General features: G+C 39.1%; 1 protein-coding gene across 4 annotated transcripts in view; it reads left to right on the plus strand.

Moving 5' to 3' along the window:
* The window catches only part of LOC112321614 (ankyrin repeat domain-containing protein 26), a 117941-nt gene that overhangs the window by 33289 nt on the left and 65801 nt on the right, over positions 1–18851 (plus strand). For 3 of the 4 annotated variants that reach the window (XM_053922474.1, XM_053922475.1, XM_053922476.1), the window contains exons 14-17: positions 4575–4603; positions 4697–4769; positions 13462–13605; positions 17902–17984. In XM_053922474.1, the coding sequence (XP_053778449.1) occupies positions 4575–4603; positions 4697–4769; positions 13462–13605; positions 17902–17984 (329 nt within the window). The remainder of the gene's footprint in view (positions 1–4574; positions 4604–4696; positions 4770–13461; positions 13606–17901; positions 17985–18851) is intronic. The other variant, XM_053922477.1, reaches the window with a different exon arrangement.

An 18851-nucleotide genomic window follows, 5' to 3' on the forward strand; every position in this document is an offset into this window, starting at 1 on the left:
ATGTTGATTTAAAACATGAACACTAATATAATAGTCAAAGAAAATCACTTGCTAACTGCAAAGTAAAAAGAGAAGTGAGAATAAGTTGTAAATCTTATCAGGTGTCAGCAAAGAGATTAAATGAGAGTGCGCTGCAGGAGCTAAATTACTTCTTCTGTTTCAAGCTTCTCTGAGGCCTGAGGAAAGTGAGGATATAAGGTAGAGGCAAAGAGTAAAATGAGGAGTGAAGAATGAGAAAGGCAGATGTATAGGGAGTAAATGAAGGAAAAAGAAGCAGGTATATACAGGGTGGGGCAAAAGCAGGCTTACAGTTGTGGGTACATGAAACACAGTTTATTCTTCTATTATTATTTTAAATTATTGTATTATTGTTCATATGAACAACTGTAAACCTACTTTAGCCCCACTCTGTGTAGTGGGAGGTGATAAAATAAAATAATTCTTAAAAAAAAAAATAAAAGGATGAGCATGCCCTGGCTGGTGTGGCTCACTGGATTGAGTGCCAGCCTGGGAACCGAAGCGTCGCCAGTTCAATTCCCAGTCAGTGCACATACCTGGCTTGTAGGCGAGATCCCCGGTGGGGGTGCTTAAGAGGCAACAGCACAGTGATGTTTCTCTCCTTCTCTTTCTCCCTCCCTTCCCCTCTCTAAAAATAAATAAAAACATACTATTCATAAATAAATAGAAGAGCAGAGTGCTTGAAATGTAAGAAAAATATAAAGAGACCTTCTAGCACCAAAACTTGTCAGAGAAGTACAGCAAAATTTCCGTATTCTTACTCTTTTCCTCACCATTGCAAGGCATTATGGATCACATAGAGCTGTATTTTATCTACCGTGGATGAGCATAAGCATATGTGGTCAGCTCTAAATGTCTATACTCTGAAGTCATATAAAATGTTGCTAATTCATAGGATGGTTGGTATTCTGTAGTCCAAAATGAGAGCACTGGAGACAAGGAGAGAGAAGGGTCAGTTATGGGGAGATCAAAGAAGTTATAACCTGATGAAAGTCCAGTAGAAAGATTATGACTTCTTTTTTTTAAAGTATATTTTATTGGTTATGCTGTTACAGTTGTCCCATTTTTTCTCCCCTATTCCCCCTTCTACCTTCTACCTCCTTCCCTCCAGCATTCCCACCCCTTAATTGTCCATGGGTCATACATATAAGTTCTTTGGTTTTTCCATTTCCTATACTATTCTTAACCTCCTGCTGTTTATTTTGTAACTATCTATTATGCTTCTTATTCCCTGTACCTTTTCCCCCATTTTCCCCACTCCCCCCACCCCACTGGTAACACTGCTCCCTCTGATTTACATTTCTGTGATTCTGTTCCTGTTCTAGTTGTTTGTTTAGTTTGTTTTTTAGGTTCAGTTGTTGATAGTTGTGAGTTTGTTGTCATTTTACTGTTCATAATTTTGATCACTTTTTCTTAGATAAATCCTTTTAATATTTCATATAATAAGGGCTTGGTGATGATGAACTCCTTTAACTTGACCTTATCTGAGAAGCTTTTTATCTGCCCTTCCATTCTAATTGAGAGCTTTGCTGGATGGAGTAATCTTGGATGTAGGTCCTTGCCTTTCATGACTGGGAATACTTCTTTCCAGCCCCTTCTTTCCTGCAAGGTTCTGTTTGAGAAATCAGCTGATGGTCTTATGGGAACTCCTTTGTAGGTAACTGTCTCCTTTTCTCTCTCTGCTTTTAAGATTGTCTCCTTATCTTTAATCTTGGGTAATGTAATTATGATGTGCCTTGGTATGTGCTTCCTTGGGTCCAGCTTCTTCGGGACTCTCTGAGCTTCCTGGACATCCTGGAAGTCTATTTCCTTTGCCAGATTAGGGAAGTTTTCCTGTATTGTTTGTTCAAATAAGTTTTCAGTTTCTTGCTCTTCCTCTTCTCCTTCTGGTAACCCTATGATTCAGATGTTGGAATGTTTAAAGTTATCTCTGAGGTTCCTAAGCCTCTCCTCATTTTTTTGAATTCTTGTTTCTTCATTCTTTTCTGGTTGGATGTTTATTTCTTCCTTCTGTTCCAAATTGTTTATTTGAGTCCTGGTTTCCTTGCCTTCATGGTAGATTCCCTGTATATTTTTCTTTATTTTACTTTGCAAAGCCTTCATTTCTTCCTTTATTTTGTGTCTATACTCAATTATTTCTGTGAGCATCCTGATTATCAGTGTTTTGAACTGTGCATCTGATAGGTTGGCTATCTCCTCCTCACTTAGTTATTTTTCTGGAGTTTTGTTATTTCCTCTCGTTTGGGCCATATTTCTTTGTCTTGGTGCACGCCTGTCATAATGTACAGGGCAGAGCCTTAGGTTTTTGCCAGGGCGGGGCAACCCACTTTGCTGAACTGTGGTGCTGTATGTGAGGGAGGGGTCCAAGAGGGAACAATGCTGCTTGCTCAGTTCTCAGCAGCTTTCAGTCACTTCCCTTGCTACTCACAAATGAATTGTGCCCTTCTGGTCCTGATTCCTGGGTGGGTGGGCTCATGTACATTTTAGGATCTGTGGCCCCCTCCAACGGACTCTCCTGTGAGACTGGCCATTTCTCCCACCACCACAACCTCCACAAGGTTTTTAGACCCAGAAGTTTTGAAGCTTTCTTTTCCAGCACTGGAACTGTGGGTTGCATGGTCTGTCTCGCTCCCCAGTTGTTTTTCCTGGTTTATCCACTTGGGAATGTGTGACTGACCTGTCTACCTGCTACCATCTTGCCATGCATCCTCTCTGCCCCTCCTACCAGTCTGGATGAATATTTCTTCTTTAACTCTTTGGTTGTTGGGCTACCATACAGTTTGATTTTCTTGTAGTGCTGGTTGTTTTTTGTTTTTAAATTGGTTATTATCCGTCTTTTGGTTTGTGAGGAAGTGAAGCATATCTATCTATGCCTCCATCTTGGCTGGAAGCCAGAAGTTTATGACTTCTAATGTGGTTTCATGTCTAAAGAAATAACAGCATCAGGCCTGGTAGTCTGCATTCTCACGAGCTCTCTGGTGATGCCAGTGCTGCTGGTCCTCAGACCATGCGTGCTCTGAGGAGAAAGGGTATAGACTTCTCTTCAGAGAAATCTGGAAGAAGAGCCATTGGATAGTTTAAGACCTGAAAAGAGTAATGAAAAGCATTGTTTTGTTTTTACTTCTGAGCACATCTATGGCCAAGAGAAACACAGAGATGAAGAAATATAAATTACAGATGTAAGATATTACTGCTAAACAGAGAAAAAAAGAAGTGGTACAGATAATCCACAAAAAGAATAGGAGAAGGGGAAGAATTAAGACCACAGATCTAGAAATCACTTGTGAAGAGGAAAGGGGGATAGTGAAAAGAAGGAGGAAGGAAAGAAGGGCACCAGCTAGATCGTTTTGAGTTGAAGAAATTCTCACGTTAGAAACTTTAGGATACTGGCAGTGAAACAGATTAGATCATTGCTGCTCCTGAGAATACTGAAAGCAGGAGGGAGTGCCAGTACTGGGGTAAACTCTGGCCCCTCCTTTATCCTCCTCATGATTATCAGGCATCAGAGATATATGTTTCATTGGTGTTTGTTATTCCAGGGAAAGTAATTTGAATATAGAAGCACTGGCTGTGTTTTTATGGTAGCTCAGGTTTTGATAAGATAGCTGTTTCATAAAATTCCTTTCAACACCAGCATAATATACCAAACTGATTTTGGACAGAGAAGAAATTAGAGTTTATTCTCTAAGAGCTGCGACTGTTATTTTCAGTATATGTTACACTGATTTAGAAGTAAAAATATTTTTAATACCTACTATTTCTGTGGCAATTAAATTCATTCTCTTCATCTTTAGTAACCACATTTCAATATTGAAAGTTCATTATATATTATTTCTTAGATGTGTTTTATATACCTTCTTGCATGAGTGGATCAAGAAACTTTATAAGATGGCCAAAGTAGAGGATACAGGAAATGTAGGCATAGCAGTAGCCCATGTTGGTATTTAAAAAAAGAATAGTTTTATTAACTATTATTCTGTAAGTGTATATCCCAGCTGACCAAGTTTTAACAATTTCTCTGTTTATAAATGACTATGCATTAAACTGACCTGTCCTCACGATTGTGTACTTCCTAAATTATAGGACAGATTGTTGAACATGAAAAATACTTGTAGCATAAGGTGTAAATGATTCTGATGTTTGCATTGAGGATATGCTGTTGCATCCTGTTCCACATTCTTCTGTCAGGCTCATGACTTGTTTCTCTGACTGAAGATCACTTTTATCTCATCAAGCATTATGTTCACTTTGGTATATGCACACTTTTCTATTTTAGTTACAATCTTTGAAACATAATTTTTTCAAATCTCAACTTCATGTTTTGTTAAACTTACATTGCTTTTTTTATTCAGTATTTATAGTGTATTCATATTTCTTTTTAGTTGGTGTCCTTATCCACCCAGCCCCTGAAAAGAAAAAACAAAACACTGACAGCTAATGTAATGATTTCCAAAGCTAAGCATGAGGGTTCAGCTGTATACTAGCTCTACATGGATGTGTGTGTAGTTGGCTTTCATATTTTCATATAATTGAGTATATGTCTATTTGCTCTTTAGATTCTCCTGGAAAATACTGTCTCTTAAAGGTAATAACTTTTATATTTTTATATTGAAGTATTAACTACAGACTATGTGAAATGTACCTTTTTTATTAATCATCTTGTTTAAAACTTATTCAGCCTACTGTTGAAGTAAAAGATCCTGTTCCTGAAAAAGCAGTAAGAATGGATTTTGTACAAACATCCAGATCAGGTAAATTTCATACTATGAATTAAACTCTGGAAAGGAATACATGAAAAATTTGACATGCTCATACTCTTCTCATTCCTAATTCCTTTTTTTATTTTCTTGCAAGTTTAATTGTAGGTTTTGACATAAGTGATCTAGATGTTACTTTTAGAATCCATGTTTGATATTTACAGAAAAATAAACCAAGATTTCTAAAATGTAAACTTTATATAAGATGTTTTTATTTTTGTTTTGATAGTCTAAAGTTCCAAGTTTGGAACCACTATGATTATTAGGGATTCCCAGAGGTTAATTTTTAGACTCTTAAGATTTTTCCACTGTTGTAAAATGCTTATTTGGCCATGGCTGGTAGGGATCAGTAGATTGAGTTACAGATTGCGAACTGAAAGGTATCTGGTTCAATTCCCGGTCAGGGCACATGCCTGGGTTGTGAGCCAGACCCCAGTTGGGGGTGTGTGAGAGGCAACCAATCATTGTTACTCCTGCACATTGATGTTTCTCTCCCTCTCTTTCTCCCTCCTATGTCCCCTCTTTTGAAAATAAATAATTAAAAAAAATTTTTTTATTGTTATTAAATTACAGTTGTGTGCCTTTTCTCCCCATCCCTCCACTCCATGACAGCTGAACCCCCCTCCCTCCCCCACCTTTACCTTCCCCTTTGATTTTGTCCATGTGTCCTTTATAGTAGTTCCTGTAATCCCCTCTCCTCACTGTCCCCTCCCCACTCCCCCCTGACCATTGATAGATTGTTCTTAACTTCAATGTCTCTGGTTATATTTTGTTTGCTTTTTTCTTCTATTTATTCTGTTCCAGTTAAAGGTGAGATCATATGGTATTTGTCCCTCACTGCCTGGCTTATTTCACTTAGCATAATGCTCGCCAGTTCCATCCATGATGTTGCAAAGGGTATGAGCTCCCTCTTTCTCTCTGCTGCGTAGAATTCCATTGTGTAAATATACCATAGTTTTTGGATCCACTCATTTGCTGATGGGCACTTAGGTTGCTTCCAGTACTTGGCTATTGTAAATTGTGCTGCTATGAACATTGGGGTGCACAGGTTCTTTTGGATGGGTGTTTCAGGGTTCTTAGGGTATAATCCCAGCAGCGGAATTGCTGGGTCAAAGGGCAGTTCCAGTTTTAGTTTTCTGAGGAAATTCCATACTGTTTTCCACAGTGGCCACACCAGTCTGCATTCCCACCAACAGTGCACTAGGGTTCCCTTTTCTCCGCATCCTCTCCAACATTTGTTTGTGGATTTGTTTATGTTGGCCACTCTGACTGGTGTGAGATGGTACCTCATTGTGGTTTTAATTTGCATCTCTCTGATGGCTAGTGATGCTGAGCATCTTTTCATATGTCTCTGGGCCCTCTGTATGTCTTCCTTGGAGAAGTGTCTGTTCAAGTCGTTTGTCCATTTTTTAATTGGGTTGTTTGTCTTCCTGGAGTGGAGTCGTGTGAGTTCTTTATATATTTTGGAGATCAGGCCCTTGTCTGAGGTATCGTTAGCAAATATGTTTTCCCATACTGTTGGTTCTCTTTGTAATTTGGTGCTGTTTTCTTTAGCCATGCAGAAACTTTTTATTTTAATGAGGTCCCATTTGTTTATTCTTTCCTTTATGTCCCTTGCTTTAGGGGATGTGTCTGTGAGGATGTTGCTGCGTGAAATGTCTGAGATTTTCCTGCCAATGTTTTCCTCAAGGACTTTTATGGTGTTACGATTTATATTTAAGTCTTTTATCCATCTTGATTTTATTTTTGTGTATGGCGTAAGTTGGTGATCGAGTTTCATTTTTTTGCACGTAGCTGTCCAGATCTCCCAACACCATCTGTTGAAGAGGCTGTTTTTGCTACATTTTATGCTTCTGCCACCTTTGTCAAATACTAATTGACCGTATAGACTTGAGTTTATTTCTGGGCTCTCTGTTCTGTTCCATTGGTCTATGTGCCTGTTTTTATGCCAGTACCAGGCTGTTTTGATTACCGTGGCCTTGTAATACAGTTTGATATCAGGTATTGTGATCCCTCCTGCTTTGTTCTTCTTTCTCAAAATTGCTGCAGCTATTCGGGGTCATTTATGGTTCCATATGAATTTCTGAAATGTTTGTTCTATATTGTGAAGTATGTCATGGGTACTCTAATAGGGATTCCATTGAATCTATAAATTGCTTTGGGTAGTATGGCCATTTTGATGATGTTAATTCTTCCAATCCATGAGCATGGTACATGCTTCCATTTGTTTGTGTCTTCCTTAATTTCTTTCTTCAGTGTTGTGTAGTTTTCTGAGTACAGGTCTTTTACCTCCTTGGTTAGGTTTATTCCTAGGTACTTGATTTTTCTTGTTGCTATATCAAATGGGATTTTTTTCCTGATTTCTGTTTCTACAGTTCCGTTGTTGGTATACAGGAATGCCTTTGATTTCTGAGTATTGACTTTGTATCCAGCTGTTTTGCCAAATTCATTTATTAGGTCGAGTAGTTTTTTGGTGGAGTCTATAGGATTTTCCATGTACACTATCATGTCATCTGCAAACAGTGACACTTTCATTTCCTCCTTTCCAATTTGGATGCCTTTTATTGCTTTTTCTTGTCTGATTGCTGTGGCTATGTCTTCCAGTACTATGTTGAATAGGAGTGGTGAGAGAGGGCATCCTTGTTTTGTTCCTGATCTTAGTGGGAAAGCTCTAAGTTTTTGTCCATTGAGTATGATGTTGGCTGTAGGTCTCTCATATAAGGCCTTTATTATGTTGAGGAATGCTCCCTCTATTCCCACTTTGCTGAGTGTTTTTATCAAAAATGGGTGCTGTATCTTATCAAATGCGTTTTCCGCATCTATTGATATGTCATGTGATTTTTGTCTTTGCTGTTGTTGATGTGATGTATTATGTTTATTGATTTGCGAATATTGTACCATCCTTGCATCCCTGGGATGAATCCCACTTGGTCATGGTGTATGATCTTTTTAATGTATTGCTGGATGCGGTTTGCCAATATTTTGTTGAGAATTTTAGCGTCTATGTTCATCAGCGATACTGGCCTGAAGTTTTCTTTCTTCTTTGTGTCTTTATCTGGTTTTGGGATCAGGATAATGCTGGCTTCATAAAAAGAGTTTGGAGTTTCCATCAGTTTGGATTTTTTTGAATAGTCTGTGAAGGATAGGGGTTATCTCTTCCTTAAATGCTTTGTAGAATTCTCCTGTGAAAACATCTGGTCCAGGGGTTTTGTGTGCTGGGAGTTTTTTGATGACTGCTTCAGTTTTGTCTGCTGTTATAGGTCTGTTCAGGTTTTCTGCTGCTTCTTCATTCAGTTTTGGAAGATTATATTTTTCTAGAAATGTGTCCATTTCACCTAGGTTTTCAAATTTCTTGGCATACAGTCCTTCATAGTAATTTCTTACAATCCTTTGTATTTCTGTGGTATCAGTTGTAATCTCTCCACTTTCATTTCTAATTCTGTTTATTTGAATCCTCTCTTTTTTTCTTGATCAGCCTACTTAAAGGCTTGTCGATTTTGTTTATCTTTTCAAAGAACCAGCTCCTGGATTCATTGATCCTTAGAATTGTGCTTTTAGTCTCTATGTCATTTAACTCTGCTCTGATCTTGGTTATTTCCTTCCTTCTGCTTGCTCTGGGCTGTCTTTGTTGTTGTTCCTCGAGTTCTTGTAGGCGTAGGGTTAGGTTGTTTGTTTGAAATGTTTCTTTCTTTTGAAGGTAGGCCTGTATTGCTATGAACTTCCCTCTCAGGACTGCCTTTGCTGTGTCCCATAGGTTTTGGGTTGTTGTGAGTTCGTTTTCATTTGTTTCCATGAAGTTTTTGATTTCTTCCCTAATCTGGTTCTTGTCCCATTCATTGTTTAATAGCATGCTATTCAGTCTCCATGATTTTGAGTGTTCTGGGTTTTTTCCTTTGGGGTTGGTTTCTAGTTTCAGTCCCTTGTGGTCAGAGAAAATGCTTGATATGATTTCAATTTTCTTGAATTTGTTGAGGCTTGCTTTGTGTCCTATCATGTGGTCTATCTTTGAAAATGTTCCATGTACGCTTGAAAAGAATGTGTATTTTGCTTCTTTGGGATGTAAAGCTCTATATATCAGTTAAGTCCATTTCATCTAGGGTATTGTTAAGTGACACAATATCTTTCTTGATATTTTGTTTGGAAGGACTGTCCATTTTTGTCAGTGGGGTGTTACAGTCCCCTACTACAATTGTGTTGCTGTCAATATCTTTCTTGAAGTCCTCCAAGATTTTCTTTATGTATTTGGGTGCTCCTGTGTTGGGTGCATGTATATTTACAATGTTTATGTCTTCTTGGTGGATTCTTCCTTTGAGTATTATGAAGTGACCTTCTGGGTCTCTCTCTCCTTATGGCCCTTCTTTTGAAGTCTATTTTGTCTGATAGGAGTATTGCTACCCCTGCTTTTTTTCCCTGTCCATTTGCTTGGAATATTTGTTCCCAGCCCTTCACTTTCAGTCTGTGTAGGTCTTTTGTCCGGAGATGGGTCTCTTGTAGGCAGCATATGTTTGGGTCATGTTTTCTTATCCATTCAGCTATTCTATGTCTTTTGATTGGAGCATTTAATCCATTTACGTTTAAGGTTATTATCGATAGGTAGTTATTTATTGTCATTTTTTCCTACCTGTGTTCCTCTGTCTTTTTCTTTTCCTTCCTTTCCTTAAAGCAGTCCGTTTAGCATTTCTTGCAGAGCTGGTTTGGTGGAAGTGTATTCTTTTAGACTTCTTTTGTCTGGGAAGCTCTTTATTTGGCTTTCTATCTTGATTGAGAGCCTTGCTGGGTAAAGTAGTCTTGGTTGCAGTCCTCTGGTTCTCATTACTTGGAATATTTTTTGCCATTCTCTTCTGGCTTGGAGCATTTCCATTGAGAAGTCAGTTGCTAACCTTGTTGGGGCTCCCTTGTATGTTACTTCCTGTTACTCCCTTGCTGCCTTTAAGATCCTCTCTTTGTCTTGTAATTTGCCATTTTAATTATGATGTGTCTTGCAGTGGGTCTCTTTGGGTTCCTCTTGTTTGGGACTCTTGTGTTTCCTGGATTTGTGTGACTTTTTCTCTCATCAGATTAGGGAAATTTTCCATCATTACTTTTTCAAACAGGTTTTCTATCCCTTGCTCTTCTTCTTCTCCTTCTGGTATTCCTATTATATGGATATTGTTACGTTTCATGTTGTCCTGCATTTCCCTTATTACCTCTTCATTCTTTTTGAGCCTCTTTTCCTTTTCTTGCTCTTTTTGGGTGTTTTTTTCTACTTTGTCCTCCAGCTCGCTGATCCGATCCTCTGCTTCATCAAGTCTGCTTTTAATTCCTTCTACTGTGTTCTTCAATTCAGAAATTGTATTCTTCATTTCCTCTTGGCCCTTGTTGATAGTTTGTATTTCCTTTTTCATGTTGATGTAGTTTACAGTGAGTTCATTGTAGTTTCCCTGTAGTTTCTGGTACTTCTCTGTGAGTTCAGTGAGCTTCCTGATAGCCATTGCTTTGAACTCAGTATCTGATAGTTGACCTGACTCTTTTTCAGTTAGCGTTCTTTCTGAGGCTTCCTCCTTTCCTTTCATTTGGGAGTTGTTTCTTTGTCTTCCCATTGTTTGTGAGACTCTTCTTGTTAGCCTCTGCTTCTTAAATTGATCTATTCTGACTCCCTGGGTTTATGGTATGAACTTCTATGGTAGAATGTCAATGGGATTCAGTGGTGCCATCTCCTTAATCTCCTGTGCCCACTGGTCTTGAGCTGATGTTTATGGGTCTAACAAGGTCTAACTCTGGTCTTTTCAGAGTTCCAGGTTTTATTGTCTCACCTGTGGGGAAAAGAGAAAGGGGGAAAAAAAGAAAGGAGAAGGGAAGGAGGGAGAAAGGGAATAGGAAAGGAAAGGAAGGAAGGAAGAATGAATAAAGAAAGATCGGAGGCAAGATAAGAAGGAAGTTTAACAAAAATTAAAACAAAACAATAAATAAAAGAAGGCGATTAATTGGGGAACCAAGATGGCGGCGTAGGTAGACACACTGCGCCTCCTCGCACAACCAGAACTGACAGAGAATCGAACAGCAAGGGGGACTGACACCAAGGAAACAGAAAATAAACATTCATCCAGACTGGTAGGAGGGGCGGAGACGGCACCGGGGTAGAGAGGACTGGCGTGGCCGTGGCGGGACTGAGACTGGCGGAGTGTGGGACAAATGGCGCAGGCAGTCGGAGCACTAGCAGACCCTGCGGCCCCACATTTGCACAGATAAACGCAGAGGGCCGGACTCAGAGTGGCGGAGAGCGGGGCAGGCAGAGTGGCGGGTAGCACCTTGCGGCACCACATTCGCCCACAGATAAACCGGACGAACCGCGGGCAGCGAAGCAGACCGCTGCGCAACCCAGGGCTCCAGCTCAGGGAAATAAAGCCTCAAACCTCTGAAAGCGCCCCTGGGGGTTGGGGCGGCAGGAGAGACTCCCAGCCTCACAGGAGAGGTTGTTGGAGAGACCCACAGGGGCCTAGAGTGTGCACAGGCCCACTTACTCGGGAACCAGCACCAGAGTGGCCCAGTTTGATTGTGGGTATCGGTGTGAAAGATTGAAATCCGGAGGACAGTGAGGCGGGCGCCATTGCTCCCACTCGGCCCCTCCCCCACGTACAGCGTCACAGCGCAGTGACCAGCATTACCCCGCCCTGGTGAACACCTAAGGCTCCGCCCCTTAAAGTAACAGACACACCAAGACAAACAAAAAAAAAAATGGCCCAAATGACAGAACACTTCAAAGCTCCTGAAAAAATACAACTAAGCGACGAAGAGATAGCCAACCTATCGGATGCACAGTTCAAAGCACTGGTTATCAATATGCTCACAGACTTGGTTGAATCTGTTCGAAAAACAGATGAAAAAATGAAGCCTATGCTAAGAGAAACAAAGGAAAATGTACAGGGAACCAATAGTGATGAGAAGGAAACTGGGACTCAAATCAATGGTATGGACCAGAAGGAAGAAACAAACATCCAACCAGAAAAGAATGAAGAAACAAGAACTTGGAAAAATGAGGAGAGGCTTAGGAACCTCCAGGACACCTTGAAATGTTCCAACATCCGAATTATAGGGGTGCCAGAAGGAGAAGAGGAAGAACAAAAAATTGAAAACTTATTTGAACAAATAATGGAGAACTTCCCCGATCTGGCAAAGGAAATAGACTTCCGGGAAGTCCAGGAAGCTCAGAGAGTCCCAAAGAAGCTGGACCTAAGGAGGAACACACCAAGGCACATCATCATTACATTACCCAAGATTAAACGCAAGGACCTACATCCAAGATTACTGTATCCAGCAAAGCTATCATTTAGAATGGAAGGGAAGATAAAGTGCTTCTCAGATAAGGTCAAGTTAAAGAAGCTCATCATCACCAAGCCCTTATTATATGAAATGTTAAAGGGAGTTACCTAAGAAAAAGAAGATCAAAAACAGGAACAGTAAAAATGACAGCAAACTCACAGTTATTAACGACCACACATAAAACAAAAACGAGAGCAAACTAGGCAAACAACTAGAACATGAGGGTTGTCAATAAGGGAGTGGGAGGGGGAGAGGGGGGTAAAGGTACAGAGAATAAGTAGCATAGATGATAGGTGGAAAATAGACAGGGGGAGGGTAAAAATAGTGTAGGAAATGTAGAAGCCAAAGAACTTATAAGTATGACCCATGGACATGAACTATGGGGGGGAAATGTGGGAGGGAGGGGGGTGGGCAGGATGGAGTGGAGTGGGGGGGGAAATGGGACAACTGTAATAGCATAATCAATAAATATATTAAAAAAAAAAAAGAAGGCAGGAAGAAGTAATAAAAAAGGTAATGGGTGGAAGGAAGAAGGAATAAAAAAAGAAAGAAGGACAGAAAGGAAGAAGGACTTCGGGGAAAGGAGGAAAGAGAAAAAAAAAAAAGTCTTCTGCTGGCTTTAAACCCGTCAGGTTAGTTCTGCTGATTGTCCTGTCTATGAAATGGGAGGGGGTGGTTGGAAGGATTGGTTTCACTTTTTTTCTCTTCCTGAGCCACACTCTTCACTGTTGTTCAGCCTCCAGTCCAGTTCCTCAAGGGTCCTTCTGCTCCCCACTAGGCCTTTAGTTCACCAGTTGTGCTGTCCTTGAGTTGCACCAGTTAGGGGCAACTCACACTCCCCCTTCTTGCTCTTTGCTGTCTTAGATGCTAGGGGCTCTCGGTGCTGCTGTGGGGTAGTTCAGCCCCCTACTGGGTGGAGTCTTTTTGGGGAATGCAGTTTCCCCTAGCCCTACAGCTCCCCGCTGCTGGGTGTTCTGCCTTCGTCCTATAGAGCCAGTAGGCCCTGCAGGGCTCTGTGCACAGGGGCTAGGTAGGAGTTGTTCAGAACCAGTGCTGTTAGGTGTGGTCCCTCGCAGGCAGCCAGGCTGTTGATCAGCCAATCTGCCGCTTTGGGCCTGGGTTGCACGGGTGGCTGGTCCGCCGCTTTGGGCCTTTGAGTGGGGCAGCTAGCTTCTGCTTCCGCTGCGCACCCACCCGAGGTTTCAGTTGTGGGCGCCCAGTCCGTTAATCTGGGTGTGCGCAGCTGGGCTTCAGGTGAGCGCTGGGGCTGCTTATCCCAGTTCACAGTCCAGGGGCTGAGGGGGGAGGGGCGCCAGAGGTGGCGGCTGCTGCGGAGAGTTCTCTAACTAGCCCCTGATTGCCTCTATTTTCTCTTTTTCTTTTTGAGAAATTCTTCCTATTCAAGTCCCCCTGGTCCAAACAAGCACCTGGCTACTCACACAGCCCAGCCTAGCTCTCTCCCAAGAATCCTGCAGCAGACCCTGCGCCCGGGCTGGGGCTTCAGCTGCCCTGGTCCCCACACAGGTCCCAGGTACCTTATTGTCCTTAAGCACTCTTCCTACCGTCAGATCTTTCAATGTCCTCTAACTTTGGTCTCTGATCTTCATATATGCTGGAATACTGTTGGCTGTTCACTCTGTTCCTCAGATCAGCTAAGTGTTTCACTGGTGCGCAGGGGAAGTGGACTCTGCTCCCACCTATCTCGCCACCATCTTCCAATCTAAATAATTTTTTTTTAAAAAGAAAATAAAAAAGGAAGCAATGCTTTTAAAATAAATAAATAAAATAAAATAAAATGCTTATTTGAATTCTTACCTTTATCTAGAGTTAAATTTCAATTGCTAACATGTCAGTAGTTTTTTAACTTAAGTATTTCATCTTAGTGTTGTTACACTAATGATCTTAAGACAACCTGATGTTCTGATTAGAGGAGTGTGTGCGTGTGTGTGTGTGTGTGTGTTTTTATGGTGTCTGAGTATTAAAAATGGGGGAAGAGATCAATCATCGTGAATATTCAGTAAACACAACCTCTTAAAACAGTAATTTTGAAACGTTTGGGACTTAGGGTCCCTTTATATTGTTAAAAAAATATTGAGAATTCCAAAGAATTTTTTAAGTGGGTCATTCCTATTGATGTTTACATTATTAGAAAATCAAACTAAAAAGTTTAAAATACAAGCACTACAATCACATATCCTATTAGCCGTTAGAACTATGACCCGTTGACCATTAGAGCTATGATGTTATCACACATCATGTCTGTGGAAAACCCTACCTGCGTACTTACAAGGGAACGAGAGTGAAATGGCAAATGACATTTAGTATTCCTGTGAAAATAGTCTTGACCTCTTGGACCCCCGGTTCCAGTGTGTCTCAGGATTCCAGGGATTCTCTGATGACACTCGTGTACCACCATTTTAAATCGTACATGTGGCTCATGGATGTCAGACGATAAAGAGCCCCTGTGATTAAACAGGCTTTAAAAGCTTCATTCATTCATTTGTTGCTTTTTTGCTTTCACTTGTCTTAAAAAGTTTCAATCTGACAATTTTTTTTTAAATAAGAGGAAAATACTTTTGTTTTATTCACTGCCTGTGCCATGTCACTTTGCACTCACTGGATTTCGTGCAGGCCTAGACTGACCCTGTTTTTACCGGGAAACAATAAGGTCACCTAAAGTTATCATGTCTCATATGAATTTATATTTACCTAAGGGTGAAAGATGAATTTGGAAAATACTGATGTGTTTTAAAAGGACCATTTTATTGTAATTATGTAATTTATTTGTAGTACCACTCATTAAAAGTTTTTCTAACCCATGTTTTCTCCTGCATATTTAAACTTAAAATAAGTGGTTAGACATAAATTTTTATAACAAAAAATTCATACCCTGAAGAATCTTAATTATTAATAAACAAAACTTTTGTGAAAAACAGAATATGTATAGAAATTGCTAAGTGAATAAAAATAAGCAGTATGAGAAAATAAAGAACAAAAATGAGAAACAATAGTTAATTGAACTTTTCTATGTGAATGTCAGGGACAAGACACAGAAAGTGATATGTGTAGTGAAGGAGTCGTGTTTGGGGGAAGAGGAAGACATGGGGCTACTTCTCTGAAGAAAGAGTTTTTATAAGTCTGTCAAATTTGTGTTATCATTTACATTGTAATAAATGAAAACTTTATTTTCATGTTCTTCACATTGTGGTTCTACTACTAGTTTCACCCTCAATCATGAGAATTGTCAAAGATCTGGGATTTCATTTTTTATATATCTTTATTTAATTATTTTTTAACTCCTTGTCTGAGGATATGTTTATTGACTTTAGATAGAGAGGAAGGGAGAGAGAGAGAGAAATATCCATGTGAAAGAGAAACACCGATTAGTTATCTCTCACATGTGCCCCAACCGCCTCCTAAGTATGTGCTCTGATCGGGAATCAAACCCGCAACCTTTTGGTCTGTACGGATCAACGCTCCAAACCAGCTGAGCCACCTGGCCAGCGCAAAGATCTGGGAATTTTAAAGTTCATGAAAAACATCCATTAGTATCACAATGCATGACCCAAAGTCAGTCAGCATGTACAGACTAGACAGACAACCTTAACAGATAGAGAAAAAGATTAATGTCGGAGCTATTTCTGTTAGAGAATTTTAGGCTGCATGACCTGTGTGATCACAGTTACCAGCACAGAGAGAGAGCAAAGGTGATAATAAAGAAACAGAGTTCATCCCTAGACCACCTCTGGGGCCTCACCATAGTTTTGACTTTTCAAAAATCATTTTGTGGCAAAATCTGCTTTATATTTACTCCTTTTGTGCAACCTACAGCCAAACAGAATATCTTTTAGCAAGACATTTGCATTCTTCTGTAACCAAAGTAATGTATAGTTAAATATAAAGAGACTTAGGAGAAAGAATAAACTCCTTTACATTAGTATTTGGCATACACTTGGGAGTGGATAGCGAATTATATTTAGAACTCTGGGACTAGATGAGAAAACTAGGTAGAGATCTAACTATTGCCTACTCAAACAAAATGTGGTTTCTCAGCGTTATTTTTATAGCTCCTCACTCACAGGTATTATAACTATATTCAGTGTAACTGAAAAATCACCTTACAAAACCAAATATTAAAGTTTTTGTGTTTCTATGGCTTTATACATTTTAGAATTGGCTTTTCCGGCAGTAATGGGAATCACTGAGAATTTGCTACACAGTACCTACTTCTGAGCTGCTATGTGTCCACATAGTTGTTACCTTGTTTTTTTTTTTTAATGAATACATGATTCACAAGGAATATTCGTTTTAAGGAGAGCTGTGTCATTTAAAATTAATATATGGAAAAGCAGTTTTAATTCTAAGAGGATACTCATTCTGTGGACTCACCGCATCTAACATGTGTTCCACTTTGTGTACTATGTATGTATTACCTTAGTGCCCTTTCTCAGTTATAGGATCAGGTGTGTAGGAACAGATTGAACACATATGTATTTTTATTTCTATAATTCTATCTTCTTTCCTTACCTTTAGAACTAACATTGTATTTACAAAAGACTTTCATTTATCTCCTAGGGTAGTGACTTAAAGCTATAAATCCAGTAATTTACCTATCTATACAAATATCTCATTTCTTCATGAGGTTGGTAGATCCAAGACACAGGACTTTCAAAACACCTACACAAGCTCCCTCATCACAGAAACATGTGAAACAGAAAAACTACCAAATAAATTCAGGCAACTTAACACAGTTCAGGTAGCTCATTTAATGAGCAGAATCTAGTTGACCCAGGATTTGAATATTTATTCACTGAATAAAGATTTCTTCTATGCTGGGCCCTGAAAATTTCTTATCTTAAATATTTGTGGAAACGTCCTCTCTGTTCAGACCCGCATCCTCTAGTTTGCATTATTGCCTTCTAATTCATCCTCCTCCATGTATTCGTATGCCACTCACATTCATCACTGCGACAGCATTTGGAGTGATATATCTCAAATGCTCATGTGATCATTCTTTAAAATATATCAACGTCCAGGTCTCTTAAAATTACGCATAAGGCTCTTGTAATTTGACTTCTGCTTAACTCTCCATGTTTAGCCCACTCTACTGTCCTTTCTTTTCTCTGGCATTACTCAACTGCCGGTGATGCCCTCCTCAGCAATCCCTGCATTTTAGACAGAATGGATCCTGTTGTGTGCTTCTCTCCCTGTCTAGATGTAGCCTTGCACGCTGTCTCCCTTTCCTGCCCTCTTCCCCTTTGATTCTGGCTAACCTCACTGTTTAAGCCTCAGTTCAGGCATCATCTCTAGAAAAGCTATTCCTGACACCTCTTATCTATGTTCTTTAAAGGACAGTGCTGAGTCCTAAAAGATGAAATTTGTCAGAATAGTAGAGGAAAACATTTCAGATATAATGAGGGTATACACTAATAAAGGCATAAAAAGTGACAGTGATTTTGGAAATCATGAATAATGTTGCAGCTGAAGGTTAAGGAGATGTTAAAAAGGTATCATAATGAGGTGGAAAATATGGTGTGACTATATGTGTGTGTGGTATTTCTAAGTTTTGTTTTGTTTCTGATTGTTTTGTTCATTGATGTTGGGTGAATGAATTTCTGAGGTTTCTATGCCTTGAACTTTGTAATATCTGATATTTCCTAAATGCTTTGTTGAAGTTTTCAATAATTAGAAGTATTTCTTAAAGAAGTAAATATTCAGCTAAAGATTAAGCTTAATTTAAACTCTCAATTGATAAAATGTGTTTCCCATTTTTATAAAGATTATAGCTTTTAACTGTTCTAAGTAGCTCATTTTAACTCATATATAGATTTGTCAGCAGAACTAGACTTAGAAGTGACATCAGAGGGAGAGCAAGAAAGGCTTGATGGAAGTGAAAATAACCACCCACGGGTATGTAAAATTTAAATGCAAATTTCTGGTATATTGTTTTCTATGTTTTAATAATGTAACATAGTCCAAACGAAGTTACCTTTCAAGCTAGTCTCTTAGAATCAATAAATCATAATTGATTATTTAGTTTTAACTAGTTACGAGGCTGAGTTATGGTTAGAATCTATAGTAATTTATAGCTAAATATTATCTTTGTAATAGAGGCAAAAAAATCTCAAATATTTTGCTTCTTGCATTTTTATAACTTCCTTACATGATATAAAAGGTAGCATCAAATACTGAATTATATCATAAGACAATTAAAATTATGAACAATGTAACACTGATGGCCATTGAGTTGGATTCATGTGAAAAGAGTAATCATGGTCAGTGGTTCAAAGTTTGCAGTGTTACATTGCTGCTCACTAATGCCACGGTTAAAGCTTTATGTGCTGCCTTGTGATCTCTATGTAATTGACTTCTGAGTCTACATTGAGGGAGAGAATAACGCCATAAAATCATCTCAACTGCTGATTAAGAGAACCACACCTTCCTGAAGGGAGCCTTTTGCTATTAGAGTACAAACAGTAACTTTCTAATTTATTTATTCCAGTGTAGAAAATCAGGAAATATTATTAAATTTTTATCCACTCTCATTAGCAAATATTAGAACATATTAGAATTAGATGCACAAGATAACTATATCAATGCCTACACTATCATACTATATTATTTGAATTAAAATTTAGGGATTCGTTTTTCTCTTTGATTCATGTCAATGATTTTGGCTCCTAATAATTTAAAGCTTTCCTCTTCTCCAGTTGTTCTTTTAAAAAAGTTCTTTGTTTTTTAATTTAATTTTTTAAAAATAGATTTTATTTACTTATT

The sequence above is a fragment of the Desmodus rotundus genome, chromosome 4, assembly GCF_022682495.2.
Source record: "Desmodus rotundus isolate HL8 chromosome 4, HLdesRot8A.1, whole genome shotgun sequence".
In the NCBI taxonomy this organism is placed as follows: Eukaryota; Metazoa; Chordata; class Mammalia; order Chiroptera; family Phyllostomidae; genus Desmodus; species Desmodus rotundus.